A 19659-nucleotide genomic window follows, 5' to 3' on the forward strand; every position below is an offset into this window, starting at 1 on the left:
ACATGCATTTTACTTTAAGGTAAATATCTTTTAAAACTACTGGAAGTGTAAACTCATAAAACAAATTAATTAAATAAGGAAAATCATAAAATCAATGATTTGTTTACAAATATCGTTATCTTTAGAAAATTATTGCACATCGTCGAGCGATAGGCGCTACAAGGGGGAAAATAGTTTCATAAAAGGTAAACTTGTCAATTTATCACACATTTTAAGGTTCCTTCAAGCAGTTAAGCGATAATAACCGCCTCTGTGGTCTAGTGGTAAGACCACCTGCTTCAGACGCAGAGGTCCCGGGTTCGATTCCCAGTGGGGGCAGATTTTTCTGTTCGGTTTGGTTGGTGGTAGGGCTTGTTCTAAGTCCGCCTGGCTAGCTACCACCATCTTACCTAAGTCTGACGCCATAACAACAATGTTAACAGCATTATTGTGTTCCGGCAGTTAGAGGTAAGTTAGCCAGTTCCTCCGTGGTTGAGGATTCCGGGTGAAGCTCGCTTCCACCTTCGGCCTGATCGTCACTTACCATCAGGTGAGATACAGGCCAAGAGCTTCCTCGTTGTGGATAAAAAAAAAAAAAAAAGTAAAGCATCTGATTTTTTATGAAACAATGGTCTCGTTCGTTCGTTTCAGTCAAATGACGTCCACTGCTGGACAAAGGCCTCCCCCAAGAATTTATAAACCATAACGACCGCTCCTACGCTGTCCGCATCCAGATACTTCCCGCGAACTTCACCAGACGGAAAATAGAAACAACAGTCTAGTATGAATTTATACTCAAGAACTCAAGATATTCGTTTCAGCCGAAAGACGTCCACTGCTGGACAAAGGCCTCCCCCAAGGATTTCCACTAGGACCGGTCCTGCGCCGCTCGCATCCAGGCACAGGTCTCTACATAATTGAAAATTGAAATGAAGCTTGTAGAAGCTAAACTGATTTACTCGTAAGTTCTGAGATTGTGCGATGATTCGTATTCAGCGATTGTCCTACCGCTTCAGCGGTCACCAGTTGGCGCCACTGTCTTCGCCACTAGCAAGTGACAGCTGACCTTAGGTACTCTTCAGTGGCGCCCTCTAAAACGATAGCTCTCATTAGCTTGTTATTTTGGGGAGGGCGAAATGTAACTTTCCACGTAGCGGCCTGCGTCCAGCGCTTCCCTGCTACCTTTACGATGTCGTCGATCCACCTTGTAGGTGGACGTCTCACGCTGCGTTTTCCGGTACGCGGCCTCCATTCCAGTACCTCTAGTACGAAAAACTTTCGAGTTCGTTTCGTTGCGTATTCAAAGTGTCATCGAAAAATTTTGTATGAAAAATTAAACAGCGCCCCCTAGGGCGGCTATAATATAGGGGGCGCTGTTTAATTTTTCATACAAAATTTTTCGATGACACTTTGAATACGCAACGAAACGAACTCGAAAGTTTTTCCTACTAGAGGTACTGAACCTTGCTGCCCCATCGATCAACGTGGAAAGCATTGGGGGAGTTCAGCAGTGGACGTCCTATGACTGAAATGATGATGATGATGATGACGAAATATAACTTAATAAAATATTTTCAAAATTAATACGGAACCCGAAATTCTTACGTGAAGAGGAAAATGTCCTCATAACAATGCGCTGGCGCTGGTAGCAACTTGCATTAATGAGCTATAGGTGAATCCCAGTGAGTCAAGAGGAATAATGTAAAGTTATGGCCTCTATTTAGCCTCTATGCAGTAAGTCTTAAGGTTCTTTATTTGACTTCTAATTGATGATTTGAGACAATTTATTGTTCTAATTGAATGAAATGGCACGACGAGGGCGTTGAGACATACGGGCGTAATCTCAAACCGAGACGTCTCCTTTAGATGTGATTATTCATTGTTAATCATAATATTGTGTTCAGGATCATATTTTGGAAACTCTTTTTACTCAGAGTTTTTTTACACAAAAGCTCAATATAGGCTAGGCTCAATGCAGCCACTTAAATTTTAAACATCGTTTAAATCGTACACACTTCGATATAAAATATCCTCAGTCATACATTTCACAAAATAGTGTAAAGTTTGGCCATCAAATCACAAACGAACCCTACTCCTTAACGCATGGCACTTTAACTTGGTCAAGTGGCATCAATATTCGATTCCGTCCCATAACCAACCACTCTTGCTTTTTGTAATTACAAAAGAAACGAAAGAAATCCAGAACCGTTAAGAACACTCGTAGTCGTATCAACTTTAGTAGGTACCCACCAACTAAAAACAGTAACAGCACAAAATAGAGTGCATAAAAGTTCCAGAAATGTGGCCTAAGTTAGTGCTTCCTTCCATATTTCAATCACAATACTTATGCGTTTTAGATTGGATTTCTCGGCTTATTGCACTATTCCCCGTTGACAATCCCCGTCAACGGGGATTAGTGTATTTTTTGTTCACTATTCCCCGTTATTATAGGATTTTATTTTTAACATTATAAGCTCCAATTGGCGTTAACGGGGAATAGTGAACAAAAAGTTCACTAATAGTAGAATAAGCCGATTTCTCTTAACAAAGCGCGGGGCTGCTCACAATCGCTCTCCGTATGTTTACAGTTTATTATGCTCTTATTCTTAGAAAACACAGATGCGTCTGATTGACGTGTAAGTATTACAAATGTTACCTCATGACAATCAGGTATTCTTCTGAGATCACCCTCTGAAGAGTTTTTGAATATTTTTACCTGTTTACCTATACTAAATTATATTTTCCCAGTTACAACTAACCTTAAAGCTACTTCCTATACCAGGTTTGGTAACTAATTATGAGTGTCTTGTTTTTTCTATGTTAGATTTTAGATATTAACATATCTTTTCTAGGAATACCTAGACGTTTTTATCAGTTCCTAGGAATTAATATTTGTTTGTGCAAATGTAGAAACTTCTTGAGAAAGGTTTGTTTGCTAAGATGGTGATTAATGCGCTGAAATAGTAGCTTCATTAGGTAATGCAGTTTCAATAAACATATCTGTGTTTTTTGGATTACCTATTACGAGTATACAAATGAAAACATTTTCTCTCTATATGCTACGATCTCTACCATTACAAAAATATTAACGTATTTTTATTTTGCGGAATTTTCAAGACATTAAAAGCATTAAGAAGTTAAAAAAAGCAAGAGATGCTTTTTAGTCTATAACTTTAACGTTCATTCAGGTTGGTTCTATCCTGCAATTCCATTAACCAGCATGGAAAAGAAGAATTAATTTTACGCTGATTTGACTGACCCGTTGAACCCAGGACCTCTAGATCTAGAGTCTTTTATCTAACCACTAGACCACGGAGGTCGTTCCAACTATGAAATTGTTTAAATAATAAATAAAAAATATTCAGAAATTAATATAGCGTTCTGGGATTCAACATTTATTCCAAAACCTGACCGTAAGGCTGTTAATGAGATGCGCAAGTACCTGCAAAGCTCACACTCAGGTTTTCAAAGTTTACACAATTTTTTCGTCTAGTAAGTGGTTTTGTAAACAACATAAAAGTATTTACTTTACCTGTATGATGCATATATTGGTCATTTTCATGCCAATAACCTTAGGTTATCGCTGTACCTAGTGTATGTACAGTCGACAGCATATATTATGACTACATTTTTGTTTCAAAGTAGCTTCTATTACAATTTACATAAGGTGCCAGTGTTTTTTTATGATGAGCCGTTGTCTGTACACGCTCGCGGTACTTTACATGAGAATTATTCACGCCAGATTTGCTATAAAACGCATCGAAGGCGGCCATTATTGCAGTTTCCCGCCAAGAAGTGACATTGACGGTAGGTACGGCTACGTTCAGTTATTTTCTTTAAAAAAAATCTTGTTAAATAAAATAAAATTAAATTCTAGAATCTTAGTTATCCAACTAAGTTTCTAGAATTTAATTTAATTTACCGGTATTCACCGGTATCCACCGGTGAAAGTAGATAAATGAATTTCAGTCATACATTAATTTACAGTACCTACAGTGAATAAATAAAAATATACTTTTTACTTTGTCTCGTAAAATATAATTTTGTTTTATTTTCTTTTTAGTTATATTTAACACAACTTTAACCCTGTTTCAAATTTTTCACTTGTAAATTAAGACAGTTAATTTTTTTTTCAGGATTAACAATGTCGTCAAAGTGTGGTTTCGTCGCTTTCCTAGCGCTATTAGGATTAGGTAAGTTACTCTTTTTATCAATTACAAATTATAAGCATAACTACATAGTTATGAATATAATTTCTAAGCACATGCTTAGATTTTATTGTGCAAGTAACTCAGATTTATCGCATTATTTGTAAACATAAACTTTAATCCATTACTGCGGTAATACTTACTCATTTTTTTCGACGGCTGAATGAAACCATCTTATTAAACGCAACCGAAATAAATATGTCGTATTCAATTAAAAATTGGTTCCCGATTTTATGATGTGTCGGATCTTGCATTGTATTTTTTACCCGACTGCGCCATACAACCCTCCTTGGTTATTTATGTTTCTCTATGTTGGATTTGATGTCTAGTGCTCATGGTAACCGACTCTTCTACTATTCAGGGTTGTCGCTGGCTCAAAAGCAGGCGCCGGTCTTAAAAGACCCCCCTACAAAAGTCCTCTATAGGGCAGGGAAGCCCTTCGAGCTTGACTGCGCCGTGGACTCTGGAGACAGTTCCGAAATCACGTGAGTAGTACCTTAAGATATTTTATTCATTTGCTAAGAGTACGATAAAGGACGTACTATCCGTTCGCTTTAAGTTTGCCGCTGGCGATATGACGTTACTCGAAGGGAATCGTCTATAACTTTATCGAACTATATTTAAAATACGAAATCGTTCGTTCGTTCGTTTCAGCCAAATGACGTCCACTACTGGACAAAGGCCTCCCCCAAGGTTTTCCACAATGAACGGTCCTGCGCTGCCCGCATCCAGGCTCTTCCCGCGACCTTTACCAGATAGTCGGTACACCTAGTAGGAGGCCTGCCCACGCTACGTCTTCCAGCCCGTGGTCGCCACTCGAGAACTTTCCTGCCCCAACGGTCATCGTCTCTACGAGCTATGTGCCCCGCCCACTGCCACTTGATTTTAGCAATTCTGCGAGCTATGTCGGTTACTTTGGTTCTCCTGCAGATCTCCTCATTTTTGATTCGATCACGCGGGGAAACTCCGAGCATAGCCCGAAATACGAAATAAGACACATTAATTGCGTTATTCACCAACTAATTGCGTTTAATCGCGGTTGGGGGAGGGGACGCGCATTCCATGGACCGGCAAACTTAGCGCGAACGGGTAGTAGGCTACTACCCGTTCGCGCTACCTGCTACTACTAGCAGCACACTTATCAACCCGGAAAGGGATCGTAACCGTATCAACTCGAGGCGGTCAGTATTCTTTGTATGCAAATCCAAACTGCAACGTACACTTTTCCGCACTGTAACGTACCTACACCTTGCCTCGCGGTTGACAGCGCGTGAAAGGTGATGACAGTCCACGAAAGGCGATACGGTGTAGATCCCTTTCCGAGTTGATAAGTCTATCTGTCCCACATATGGTTATATTTTTGAATTAATTCGAAGTGAGCATGAGCAGTAATATCCTGCGACTCTTGAGTAGCCAGGATCTATAGCTTCAGCACCAATAAAAACTTTGTAAACGCCAACTTTGAGCGAGACAAATAAAATCAAATACAATTCTTACCTACTTTTTTATTGGATGATCATAGATGGCATACACAGGGTGGTCCTCTGGGTGGTACGGTTTATTTACTTGTTTCGTTTCATCAACAGATCCTACCAATGGTTCAGATATGCTAAGAAGGTGGACCCTAAGGCCGCTGAGCAAAGTGGTAGCCGTCTGATCTTCAAGGCGCCGCAGAACACTGATGCAGGCGACTACCAGTGCCAGGCCACGTCATCAGCAGGTATAATTATACTCGTCTATGTCAGAGGTTCCCAACCAGTAGTTCGCAGGAGTTAAAATATGGTCCGCGAACGATTTAAATGGTCCCTGCAAACAATAAAGAAAGAAAAAGTGGTCCCTGGTCCAGAAAAAAGGTCGGGATAACCACTGATCTACATGTATATTTATTTAAGTACAGCTTATGCCTGCGAGTTTGCCTTGTATCGCGATACAAACTTTCGGTCTGTCACAAAAAGTATATCGCGGTAATAGTTTCATGAAAATTCAAAATAACAGCTTTCATATGGTCGTGATGAGAATTTACTGATTTTTCATACTAAGCAAACTTTCATCCTTTATTTCAAAAACCTTTTCTTTTCTACAAAGGTGTCGCAAGTACCAAATTGATCAGCGTGAGTGAAGCTTTCCTCCTCGACCCCCAAGTGTCCACCAAGCGCGTGAAGCCCGTAGAAGGCAAGCCGTTCAAGCTGGACTGCAATGTACCATCCGGTCACCCCAAGCCCACCATCGAGTGGAAGAAACAGTCAGTGTCCGACAGCAGCAAGTCTGAGACTATACTGGACGGCAGAATCACCATTTCTGATAACGGAGATTTGTATTTCACCAACGCTACTCAAGAAGATGTCAGCACTGAGTAAGTTAAACTGAAACACCTATTCCATATTCCGTTTTTTATGTTATTTAAACTTGCACAAATAGCGTACAAAAGGTGGACTTTAACGCTTAAAGCATTCTCTGCCAGTCATGCAGATAGCTGTGAGTGTGGTGCAGGTTCCATATTAGTTAAAGGCCATCCAATGTCTTGTGTAAGAAGATATAGTATTGAATACCTATTAAAACATGGTGTCGAACGGCTTTACACGCGTAGAGTTCATAAAGTAGAGGATATGTATGTAAAATGTGACATTTATTTTGTGTAACAACGAATTTATATACAGTTTACGCCACTTGACTAAAAGTTGCGATGAGCATGATTTTTATGCATAACAAGGCAGGTATTTGACCGCAATCGCACCAGATAGATTCTGCCCTGTAAGTGCCTATTCAGTCTCGCCTTGAAAAGCCCCTGATTATTCGGGAAAGACAGCAGGCAGCTTATTCCAGTCCCTAGCTGTTCGCATTATAAAAAAGTTATCGAAGTGCGAACTGTACCATGAAAGAAGGCATTAAAGTTCAAAGTAACCTTTCTAGCTTCAAATACGTGTGCGTCGCCACGACTCCAGCTGTGGACGGCGAGGTGATTCTGGCGGAGCACATCGTCGAGGGTCTGGAGAAGAACCCAAAGCCCGACCACGAGGTCACCCAGCTGTACGTGACCCCCAACGATGCGACCGCCATCGTTGGAGAGAAAACCTTCTTGTACTGCATCTATGGTAGCAGGTGAGTGATTCTAAACTAGACAGGCCCCGATTGCGATAAAAATTTCAGCTGCAACGCGACTGGAATACGAACGACACGCTTCGCGAACATTTGGTGTTTTAAGTAGTCATTTCAGTTTTAAAGTAAGCTGTTCAGACTGTATTTCTTGAGTTGTTAGCTCATACCATAAGAATGTAAAGATTTTCATAGAACGAAAACCACATGGTGTTGTTTTATCCTATAGTAGAGACATTCACTGATGACCACTTGCATTAATAATGTTAGTTGGTCTTATTAAGTTGTTTTTAAGGTCTTCGGTCGACTTCTATAATACGTAGTTTTTCCTATTTAGGTACCTAACTAGATATTTTCCTTGTAAATTGTATTTTCCCAAACAACATAAATGGGGTAAATAGCACCACCATAAATTCTGCGCATTCCGTTAGAAATGCTATTTTTGCGTGGAATTTAAAAAATGTTATCACGTGTCCACGGTGTGTGTAATGTTGTAACGTGAATGACTAATATATGCAAAAATAACACTAAATGCCATTCTAATATTAAAAAATAGTGGTAGCCTTAAAATAGTCATAGTGGTGGTGATAGGCTAGATAATATTTGGGACATAATTCTTGTTCAGGTATCTAAGTGCCCTGAAAATAGCCTAGCTAAATATTCTTATTACAGAATTTTAATTGACATACTTAGTAGATGTACAGTACGACCTACTCTTGAACTTTTAAAACGCTACAAAGCTACGTAGCGAATATGTATTGACTACATCTCTATTGTATTGACAAATCGGTGAAATGCTTAGCAATTTCCCTTTAAAGAGGAAAATGATAATATCCCAGGAGTCCCAGGACCCGTAGGTGTTCATATTTAGACTTTAATGCGCCGAAATAAAGTTCCGAATTGCCTGTTCCAGCCCCCAAGCTTACCCCGACTGGTACAAAGACGGTGTGAACGTGAACAACAAGCCTGAAGACCGCGTGACCCGCCACAACCGCAGCAAGGGCAAGCGGCTGCTCATCAAGGAGACTCTCCTGGAGGACGAGGGCCATTACACTTGTGTCATCAACAATGAGCTGGGCAAACCGGAGAACTACAGCTTCCATTTGAACGTCGTCAGTGAGTACAGATCAGAATTCAGATTATTTCATATTGCTAAACAGGACTTATTTCAACTGCACATAATTTTTAGTTCTAAGTAATTACTTATGGCGTAACAGTAACACTGTCAATGTTGTAGTTTTTATTGAATTCGGCTAGATTCTTTTCAATATTGTACGCTCAAGTATAGAAAAGACCGGTTAATTTTGCTATGCACCAGATGCAGTACCACTATGCACCACTCTTAAAATACCTAGGAAAAAAGTGCGCTACGCATCACATTCTTTGAATTTTATGAGTGGTGCAAATCGGAAGCGGTGCATAGGGGAACTTATCCGAAAAGACTAACCTACCTATTTATGCATGTGATTGTATCAACTAAAATTTCTAACTACCTATTTACTTACAGTCTGGAATCTATACCTATTGAGCTTCGTTTCATAGTAAATTGAAACTATACAACACTGACAACACTGTCCGATTCCGATTAGGTACACCATCTACCATTATTTGAGTACTAAAAGCTCTCAATAGATGGCGCTCTCAGTCTCAAAAACCAGATAAATCAGCAGAGGTGCATTAATATTTTTATATTATCTCTTTTCCAGGCGTTCCGGAGTTTGTGAAGAAGCCCGAGAAGCGTGTGCAAGCCAAAGAGGGAGATGACCTCTTCCTCCCGTGTGAGGTGAAGGCTAAGCCCGCAGCCGCGCCCGTCTGGACGCTCAACGCTAAGCCGGTGGCTGGAAGCAGGAGGGTGGTCTTCAGCGACAAAGGTAACATCTTCATTTGGTCTCCACTGCAGGAGTACGAAGGGAGATGACCTGTTCCTCCCGTGTGAGGTGAATTTTAAGCCGCCTGGATGCTTAACGCTAAGCCGGTGGCTGGAAGCAGGAGGGTGGTTTTCTCTTTCAGCGACAAAGGTAACTTCATCATTTGGCCTCCACTATACTTACTTACTAAAACATGAAAAGATCAATTGCGAATCACAACTTTTCCCTTACTTGGCGACATTGGTTGGGCGAGGCACCCTCGTCGAAATTTTCCATAATGGTCACATCTGCAAATTTATCATTCTACAAGCTATAAGCAACTAATGTCAAGTTTACTTATTTATGCACATCGTCCATTTGCGACGACAGTGTGACATCGTCAATTAGATTAACACAGAAGATGTCACGTTGTCGTAGCAAATGGACGACATATGAAATTAAAGGAGAAGTCGAACCTTAATTTCAAACTTCAAACTCTTCTGATTAATTTCCTTGCGGGTCCAATGATAGTTTAACTTTCCCCGTGACAAACTTGACCCTCACTGGTTGGGTTTTTATTGGCGGTCAAGCTGTAGATCCTGGCTACACAGGAGTTGCAGCGGTGGGAACGAGAGTTGGGAATAGTTCCGCATACTGAAAGTAAAACTTTTCTTTAAAGGTCTGACCATCAACAAGGTCCAGAAGGGAGACGGCGGCTACTACGGCTGCAATGCCACCAACATCATCGGCGGGAACTACGTGGAGAGCTACGTCCAGGTCGTTTAGACGTGACGTCACTATTCCCAATGTGACGTCATTTACATAATTATGCTATACAGGACTTAATTCTGTTTATTACATTCGTGTTGAAACCAAAGTGACGTCTAAGACCTAGAATTTAGAGGTCTTTTACGATATAAAATATTAGCAGAATTAAGCCGCAATATAGCATGTGAGTTTTATGTTTATTCAACAGTTTACTGCGATATTAAATAAATGAATTAAGTAATATTGATGACTTTTTTGTCTTCATCACATAACTAGATAGTAATTTAATAAAATATCCCCCTTTCAAAATCTTATCCTATTATTTCCCGTGCCTTATAATATTTTCAACGTCAATTTCAATGTTTACGCTTGAAAAAGATTGGTTGATTTTCTTCCGTATTATAAAAATAAGTAGTTAACAATACTTTAATATAGTTCCAAAATACTGAACTGTCCTATGCATGACATTGACAGTGGGGCGCCACCGTCACTACCGGATCGCTGGTTCCGATTTTTGCCATGTTGGAAACCATATAGTTGAACGATGGTAGCGCCCCCCTGTCATTGAGTTTGGTGGGACAGTTCAGTTCAGACATCTATTATATCATAGTTGCGACAAACAAAGGTGCTACAAATGTGTAGGCGACAGTACTTACTTACGTTATATTCTTGAGCCGCGACAAAACGTGTATGAAAGACTAGTAAATAAATTAAATCGTCTTTAGACTCTACCTAGTCTTTTTGCAAGTATTTTATACCTACCTACTTAAAACCTTTTTATTATTTACTGGATACAACGCATTTGCTATAGTTTCCTCAAAGGCGCTGTATTACAACATGAACATCCAGCCCCGGACCCGGCCGGTTCCGGAGCGTTACGGTCGAACTCCGGAATCGCTCGCAAACAAACTCTCATCTCCTGTTCGTAACAAGCGTCCCTTACAATGTCGGTAAAGTACATTGTTCTTACGAAACTTGTATAGTGCCCCATCTTGGAGTCATTCGATAGATAGAATTTTGGACAGGCCCTTTCAAATTATACGCTCTAAGCACCTCATTTTACATAAAAACTGCCTCTGTGGTCTATTGGTAAGACCCAAAGGTCCCGGATTCGATTCCCAGTGGGGATAGATTTTTCTGTTCGGTTTGGTCGCCATAACAACAATGTTACATCACTGTTCTGTAACGGCAGTTAGGGGGTAAGATAGCCAGTTCCTCTGTGGTTGATGATTCCGGGTGAAGCTTTCAGCACTTTCAGCCTGATCATCGCTTTCCATCAAATGAGCTATGTAAAAAAGTGGTGTTATAGGTAACCACCTGGGTGTCAAATCCAAAACCTTTGAGTCGAGAGAGGCTTAATTACTATCTTACCAGTACCTAAACAGGTTGAACGCTAATTAGTAGTTTTACATAACATTTTCATAAATTGTAGAAATATAAAACGAAGATAAGTAATAAGTAACTATAAAGATTCTACGAAAGTACGTAGCTACCTAACTGACTGAGATTCTACGAAATACTCGTACATTAAAGATACAGTTTTACAAGTACGTAATTTAATACGATAACGTAGAGATAAAATAAGTACCTAATAAGTGGAAAACACCGTCCTCTGACTAATCCAGGTCAGTATGAAAACAAAGTGTGATTGTAATCTTTACTTGTTAAAAACAATAAACAATAATGTTGACCGAAAAAATTAAAACAGACCCGTAGGTATAGTACTTTGAAGCGACTCTATCATAATAATAATGTCGAAATCTACTTGAGTTTGAATTCAGTTTTGAGCTTGGTTGAACGGGTCTATATACATCTTTTAGTGTCAGTATCGTAACGTTATCATACTTAGTTAACACAGAGTTAACGTGAAGTTTGAATTTGTTGTCTAAAGTTAACGAGCAGTAGAAACTTTTCGAGCGTTTCATTCTAACGAATGTGTCTCTGAAGCTGGAATCCAGTTGCCGCGGAAATCTGAACTATTGTAATAAACCAGCAGAATGCTTTAGACCTGCGCTTCAACCATGTTTGTTGGGTAGTAGGTACTTGTTTCGCCTCAAAATCGTACGTTACGGGCGTCGTGAAGTTCAGTCGAGCAAAAGTTACGGTGCGGTTGGCTTGCTAATTGAAATTGGAGTAAAATAATTCCCCCTTAATAAATGTGGTGGACTTGTATGAAACTTTGAGAAGCCATGGTTTTGAGGAGACCCACTAACATTGGTCCGATATTGTATTTTGTACATAAATGCTACAATGTTGGCACTTATCAAGATAAGATGAAGTTTTAAGGGTCAAGTATAAGGTGTACATACTTAAGTATAGCTTACTCTGAGTGAGCTTTGTAAGAGCCTACTTAAAGCGGATTTTCTGTGGCAAAAAATTACTTTTGTAAAATATAAACTTGAGTAGTTAAGTTAGTAGCATTGTCAATCAAATCGCGAGTAAGTAAGGTAGGTATCTGAAAAGCTTTTTTATTGGCGGTCAAGCTGTAGATCCTGGCTACACTGGAGTTGCAGCGGTGGCAGAGAGAGGTGGGAATAGTCACGTAATCTGAAAAAGTTGGCTGTAAAGCTAAATAATGTTCGTAAGTGTTGCTGAATTTATAAGCCCCAAAAACTTCTAGGCAGCAGCAGCTGGGAAATAGGTTTAGGTACGCGAAGCTTTTCTTTAATATTTGTGTTGTTAGTGGAAATGTAATTGGCCGGCATAAAACATGTCTTTAATGTAAAATTCTCTAGCAGAGTCCATCCCTCAAACGCGTCACTAATCTGACTACCAGATCTTGTTCTTACCTCGTTAACCCACTCCGATTCGTCCAACCGCACAATCAGGAATTCAACAACAAATCTTGAGTTTTAGCAATTACCATGTAAATTTGCGAAGTTCGCGAAATAATTTAACGCGGTGTAGTCGTCGGATTCAAAACAATTTATATGGTAATCCCGGAGGTATGGACTACTGCTGAGTGGAATTACTGCAAGGGTTAGGTATGTCAGCGAGGGTATAAGTAAGTAAAGTTTGTCTGCTACGGCTAGCAGCTAAACGCACGCTGGAATAATTATGATGAGGGGTTGATGATGTTCTGAAGGGATGTTGGGAGCACTAAAAATATCGACTTTTGTTGCAAATATCGATATCTTTTTCTTATGTATGTCCTACTAATATTATAAATGCGAAATGGTTTGTGTGGATATTGTCCTGGATGTTTGTTACTCTTTCACGCAAAAACTACTGAACGGATTTTGTTGAAACTTTACAGTATTATTGTTTGTAACCCAGATTAACATACATATAGGCTATAATTTATGCCGATCTGTGACACTAAATTTCACGCGGGTGGGCAAAAGCTAGTGTAGTATAAATAACTGTAGGCGTGCAATCAAATAGGTAGGTTTGAGAATTTTTATAAGTAGAGCGTCCCATATGGAGAGGAAGCGATCAGTAATTAACTTACCTATGCTCTCGTCACAAAAAAGGGTTACTTTAAAAAGGCTAACCATTCAAAAGTACCTATTAAGAGTTCAGTCTTTATAATTAAGTATATTAATAATGACGTATTCCATTAGCTTTCGGTCTTGGCTGGCACCCCAAACGCTGAGTACACACGAGTTCCAACTCAGCACGTAGTTTGTGTGTATGTTTAATAGAATTCACATCCGCATTTGGGATGGGAACTATCTGAATTGGAATCGATTAACGAGAGATTTCTAGCTTAATCGATTCTCTGCGGGAATCTTGAGCGGCAAATCTGAAGTTTGTGCTAAACGATTGTATCACATCAACAGTAGGTATCACTTCGGTCGAGCTATTTACGAAAGATATAAATATCCAATTCGAGGCGAAGATAAGCGTGAATCGTGATACGTCTTTGTCGTGTTGATAAGCTAATCAATGTTCTAAAATGATACGCGTATTATGATTTAAAAGATTTTTATTTTTAAAGCACTTCATGAAACTACATGTAACTGCATGTTTAAGCAATACCCACTTGCTTACTGAATCACCTGAAAAAAATAGTAACAATCCGTAGATTAGATACCGACTTACCTTCTCAGGTTAAATATTTCCTAGTCTGTTTAATTGCAATTAAAGCTTTAATTGGTTATACTACAGGCACAGATCTGTTTTGTGGAAGGTAAGTAGTACAAAAAGATATCCTACAATCCTACTTACTTATCTCTCATAGCAATTGCATCCCTTGGGGTAATCGGGTTAGATTATAAAATCTAGGCATTTACTTAGTAAATAATAAAAACACGAGCGAAATTGGCTAATGTACAAACAGCGTGCTTTATTAGATACCAAAAATTTAAAACTTTATTGTAACAGAATCCTTACTCTTAGCCTAAAATCCAAGCTTTACTTAGTTCATTAATTTAAGTTTCATTTTCTTTAGAAAAGTGTCCTTTAGTACTTTCAGTAGATGGAAAATACAAGGTTTACCGCAACTTATTCATGAAATTCTTCCGGGTAAGTATTTAAATGAAATTCTACTAGGTTTTACTAGCAAGTAATCACATAGTTTTACTAAGAAGTGTGTAGAAGCTGCAGCTTAATCGCAGGATCTGAAAAGAAAAGCTACTTATTATTTACTTATACATTTTTGACCCAATTGTTATTTAGGTATACAGGTTGATTGGAACTAGACCTGCCATAGCAAAGTCCCATGTAGAGTAGTCGTTTGCGAACTATTGGACCTACTTACAGTAGGACGCCGATTATCCGAACGCCGATTAACCGAATCGCCAATTATCCGAATCGGTCCTAAGCTTAATATAAAAAATTAAAACCCAAGTATTTTTTGTTTTCTATTGGTGTAACAAGTTGGAACTCGCAGGAGTCTAGATATATTTCAACTGAGCGACTTGTAGAACTGTAAACACAGTTATTAAAGTTTATTCTATGTGTGACAGTTCGTTTTTAACATGCTTTTTCTTTATTACCAGTCTATGTCCGATTATCCGAATTTTCGATTATCCGAATCGACCCCGGTCCCAATTAATTCGGATAATCGGCGTTCTACTGCACCAACATTTTCATAATAAAAGCGAGGTAAGTATATATTCTACCCAAACACGATAGGTGATGTAAAAATCTATGTCGTAAACTCTAGCTAGAGTTGAAAATTCGGTCGGTTCATTAAGTAAGAATATGATTTACGTAAGATACGATAGTTACCGCTATGAAGGTGGTAAGTGACATCTCGTTGAACGGCCCAGCCTTGAAGACCAGCCTGGTCCGGGTGGCCATTCCCAGCAGCGCCACTTCCTTCTTGAACCGTTGGTCCAGCTCCACCCAGTCGCATTCAAAGGAGCCGTAGCTCACTAGGGTACTCTGGAATAGTAACTAGCTGTCGTTAATATTATACCAAGCTAAATACAGTGGCATCTTAATAGTAATTAAGTACCTAGGTGCCATTTTGAAAAAAATAATTAGTCTCAGGGGCTGTCGACTATAATAAATTGTTTATACTAATGACATGCATGGGATCCCTGGGCACCCTGCCCAGTGTATGTACCTACCTTCTACAACCAAATTGGATCGGTTGACTGACTCTCAAAAGCTGACAATGTTCGTCGAATTTCCTAGACAAAAAATATTAAACTTACTTACTTCTTCTGTAACCTCATTGCTGTGCCAATAGAAAAGCAGAAGTTGTATTAGGCACGCCATCACAAATACGCAGCTAGAGATGAGCGTCGTTAAATCGTCTTGCAACTGAAAAAGTGATATTTAGGTTTTTCTTTATAAATACAAAATACCTACTCACTGTTTTAAGCTAGCTAACCGTGCACGGTTAGATAAATACTTAAGAAGTGATTCTGGAAGAATAATGAATGAAAAAGCTATTAACCAATAACTACTAATATGGTTCAAAAAGCTCTATTAGTAACTTCTTACCTGTACGATGCCTATAATGCAAACTCCGAGGTTCACAGAAATTACTATTAAATAAACAAACATTGCAGGTGATATCAAGGAGTTGAACAGCTTCTGGTTTCTGAAATGAAATAAATAGCACTTAAAATAATTCAATTGCTCAGAGCTTTTTACTGATTCGTCTGCATTTAATACTTACTTTACAAGGATTGTGTGGAAACTATGGCAATTTACAATATTTTTGTGACTTCTTTCAGTATTATTAATATCAATAACATTGGCACAATTCAAACGAGATATCTTGAGCTGCCCAGCGAAGAAAATCATGATAGTACAAACTAAGGTATCCCATCCTACCACGTAGGCACTTACGATGTGCCCAAGTACAGTCTGCGTGAGCATAGACGCGTAGTACCCTGGAGGCACTTCGCTGAATGGAGTGTACCCATCAAATATTTTTAAATAAACACTTGTACCATTCACATTTATTTGGTTCTTTTGGTATGGCTCCGTAAAAATAGTGAAATTTGAAAAGAATGCCAACGCCCAGAAGAAGTAAGTCACTTTTCGACTGCGACTGATGTATTCCGAGATAATGTCGTTACTATCTTTGTTCCCGTTGGCTATTTCCTTGCGTTCCACGCCTGATATGTAGTCTATGAGGCTTTCCCACTTCTTATGGTCCTTTTGAAAGAAACATGACTTGATGATGCCTAAGTGGAAAGGCGCGTATTGCAGAATGAGCATGAGAGAACTAGGTTCGAGTTTCACGGCACATTTGACGTATTGACTAAAGAAAAAGGCGATGGTAATGAAGAACAGGTATTGCTTGAATCGGGTCTTGGAATTGAGGTTCGGGTGCCAGAGCCCCGTGAGCCCAAGCAAGCGGAGATGTGGGCCTACTAAAGGGTATCTTGGATCCTCAAGGAAATTGAAGACATTTAAAATTGTGAAACGTTTTTCTTTTAAAAAACGAATGTTCCACATCATTTTAGCTCTTAGGACAATGCAACGCGCTCTCTTAGTCTCGTTACTAAGCCCGCTAACTGAATAGACGTTATAATTTCCACTAAATAATTATTAATTACGTGAGAATTTCACGGTGGAAATGCAGTTGTGAATATTTTGTCATACATAATCACAGGTTGGACGTTGGCAATTTTAGTTCCTATTATATTTAGGACCGCCCATGTAATTAACGATCACAGGTATTGTTAGTTAAGGGTTTTATAATAGCAGTTTTGAATTGAATAAAGCCTTTATTAGTGCCTGCATATTAATACGTGATACTCATCGTTTATTTCATCACAGTGGACAGATACTTATTTTACTTATTACGAATTTAAAACTGTAAACTTTTTGTTCTAGACCGAAATTCAGAAGGAGCTAGCGGGAAGAAGAATTTTTTGCACCGCCTTCCTCTTTCTGCATGACCCGTGGTTGACTGGCAGAGAATGCCATCCAGCATCCAGTATTAAGTACGCCTATAGTGCATTGTTTGTATATGTGCTAAAAGTTTAAATACTTAAATAAAAAGCTAGTCACAAGGTTCCTTGAGGTAGTCTGTCTAAGATACCTACTTTCTACTTTGTACACACACCGGCAGATTTAGAGGAACGGAAAAAAAAGCATCAATATCATCATTATTTTAGGAAAAAAATGCCTAATTATGACATTATTTTTTAATTTAATTCTAAATATGAAAAAAATAATTGCCAACAGTATATTTTTTTAATTATTTTGTTTAAATTACCCCATCAACAGTTTCGTTGAGTGTTTTGAATTGAATGAAGCTTTTGCTAATTTGGATTTCTTTTACGTGAAAGATGTTTTTTTCTGAGAATTTTGTTGTGTAAGCATTCAGTTACTTATAAGGGTTTATTATGCCCAGCTTAGCACCGTCAGAAATCATTAAGGCAGATGAAATGAGAAGTAACGGCCATGCATACAAATCGGCTGCCGTAAGACGTCGTTGATCAGTATCGACCACCCATGGCAGTAACCAACGGTACAGATTGATCATTTCTGTCGTTAGGAGGAGGGTTCAAGTCAGAAAAAGGCGTACTTCGCGACGGGATGACCGTTTTTTACAACTTCGAGTTTTCAGAAAGTCGCGGTTACCTGCTGTTCAAGCCAGAAATAACCTTAAAGACACTCGAGGAGTAAGAGTGACTGAGCCCACAGTTCACAGGAGATTTACTGAAGTTGGTATAGGGTCGTGCATACCCGAGAAAGCTCCAACTTGTGACACAGCACCGAAAAAACATATTGAACTTTTCACGTGAATATCGTGATTGGGTCTTGAACGACTGGAGGCATGATCTCTTCACTTATGAGTGCAGAGTTCTCTTAAACCAGATCGATGGAAGATAGCGAATATGGAGACACAAAGAGAACGTAACATTTAGTCTTAATTTTGAAAATATCGTGGTTTATGGAGGTAGCTTAATTCTGGTGTGGGGAAGGATTTTTTTGGGAGCTCGCACGGAGTTAGTGGTGGGTGATGGAGGAAATACGACTTCTGAATGGTACACTAGGAACATTTTAGAAGAACATGATGTGCCATTTACTCCATTTATTGTGGACTCCTTTAGTTTAATTCACGATAATGTTCGTTTTCACAGTGCTCGCTCAGTACAGGCACATCTAAACCATTTGGATATACCCATGATGCAGTGGCTGGCAAGATCCCTAGACAAGAATCCTATAGAGCATGTCTTGGACTTTCTTAAAAGATGTGTTAAACTCAGAATACCACCGGTGGTGTTGAGAAACGCGTTACTAGAGGAATGGCAGACATTGCCCCAAAATACCCTTCATATCATTAACTGCAGCATGCTCAGATGAATGGAAACCATCATCAGAGCAAGAGGGGGAAATACCCATCATTAATTCATTCATTTGGATAGTGATAAGCTACCCTAATTTTTAATCTGGCCACAATTTCTAATTTTTGTTCAAAACTGAAAAATTGAAATTTCGTTTCGATGATTTTTTATTAAATAAAAACGACTAAATATTTAAAAAATATATGTTATTTTATTTTATTTTAATTATCTCTTTATTTTGTATAATAAATATTTCATAGATCAGTAGTAATTTTCCTTATTTTCATACTTTTTTTTGCGTTCCGCTAAATCTGCCGGTGTGTGTACTTGTACATCACTATTTCTTTGGGCTCCGGTGGACACCGTCGGGTTTTAGTGGGTAGGTAGGCCCCGCCTTTAGTGAGCAGGCGGGTAGAGTCCCACATAACCCAACTAAAGCATTTCCCGACGTTAAAAAAGGTTGTGCGTCACTATTACAGATCGTTTCATCCACGAAGACGCGCCCCACCATACTTCCGCTAATGTTTAAGTGTTATCGGTACACGCTAAATTATCCATGAGTAATAGAGAATATCTACAATAATGACGCTCGGATTAAACTCTCTGCACCCCGCGCTTCCCTCGATCAAAAATTCGCGCGTCTTCGTGGATGAAACCATAATAAAAATACCTTACCCAAAGACCTTAGCATAAAGTATAACTACTTAGTTTGAGACGCCTTTTGTGAATGCTAAGACCCTCGTTATGGCCGATAAGAGCGACGGAAATTAAATAGGAAATTGTATTTGTTTCATGGACACCGTCACAGTAAAGCCAATGCTTCCGATGTAAATAAAACTTAATTTTCTTTAGGAATAGATAGGGCGATTATTTTCGCCTGTCCCTGAAAATTTTCCCCTTGGGCAAACTTGGCCCAATCAATGAAGGTTGGGTTCCTGGCTATAGTTGCAGCAGTAGGAACGAGAGGTATACCTTAAACTTCAACCAAGAGTAGGCTGTCTCTATCAGTAAACTAGTCCTGCTAAAGGTTGAGTAAATCTCGATTAAAGACAGTCTTGG

General features: G+C 39.1%; 2 protein-coding genes across 3 annotated transcripts; one reads left to right on the plus strand and one right to left on the minus strand.

Annotated features, from left to right (window-relative positions):
* The first annotated feature begins 3686 nt into the window (after positions 1–3686).
* LOC114351522 (hemolin) lies at positions 3687–10138 on the plus strand. Of its 2 annotated transcripts, none has more exons than XM_028302768.1 (9): positions 3687–3786; positions 4116–4172; positions 4549–4672; positions 5774–5907; positions 6273–6540; positions 7098–7286; positions 8194–8396; positions 8987–9151; positions 9807–10138. In XM_028302768.1, exons 1-9 carry the CDS (start codon positions 3702–3704, stop codon positions 9911–9913), a joined length of 1332 nt encoding a protein of 443 aa, XP_028158569.1. In that variant the 5' UTR covers positions 3687–3701; the 3' UTR covers positions 9914–10138. The 2 variants fall into 2 exon arrangements, with proteins under 2 accessions (XP_028158569.1, XP_028158570.1); XM_028302769.1 differs by having other exon boundaries at positions 3754–3790.
* Positions 10139–14316: 4178 nt separating this feature from the next.
* On the minus strand, positions 14317–16823 carry Or-36 (olfactory receptor 36). The gene is made up of 5 exons (XM_028302770.1): positions 15972–16823; positions 15794–15893; positions 15506–15610; positions 15071–15226; positions 14317–14457 (listed from the first exon to the last, which is right to left on the minus strand). Exons 1-5 carry the CDS (start codon positions 16760–16762, stop codon positions 14407–14409), a joined length of 1203 nt encoding a protein of 400 aa, XP_028158571.1. The 5' UTR covers positions 16763–16823; the 3' UTR covers positions 14317–14406.
* Positions 16824–19659: the final 2836 nt, after the last annotated feature.

Source organism: Ostrinia furnacalis, unplaced genomic scaffold, assembly GCF_004193835.3.
Source record: "Ostrinia furnacalis isolate ACB-3 unplaced genomic scaffold, ASM419383v2 OfSCF1160, whole genome shotgun sequence".
Taxonomy (NCBI): Eukaryota; Metazoa; Arthropoda; class Insecta; order Lepidoptera; family Crambidae; genus Ostrinia; species Ostrinia furnacalis.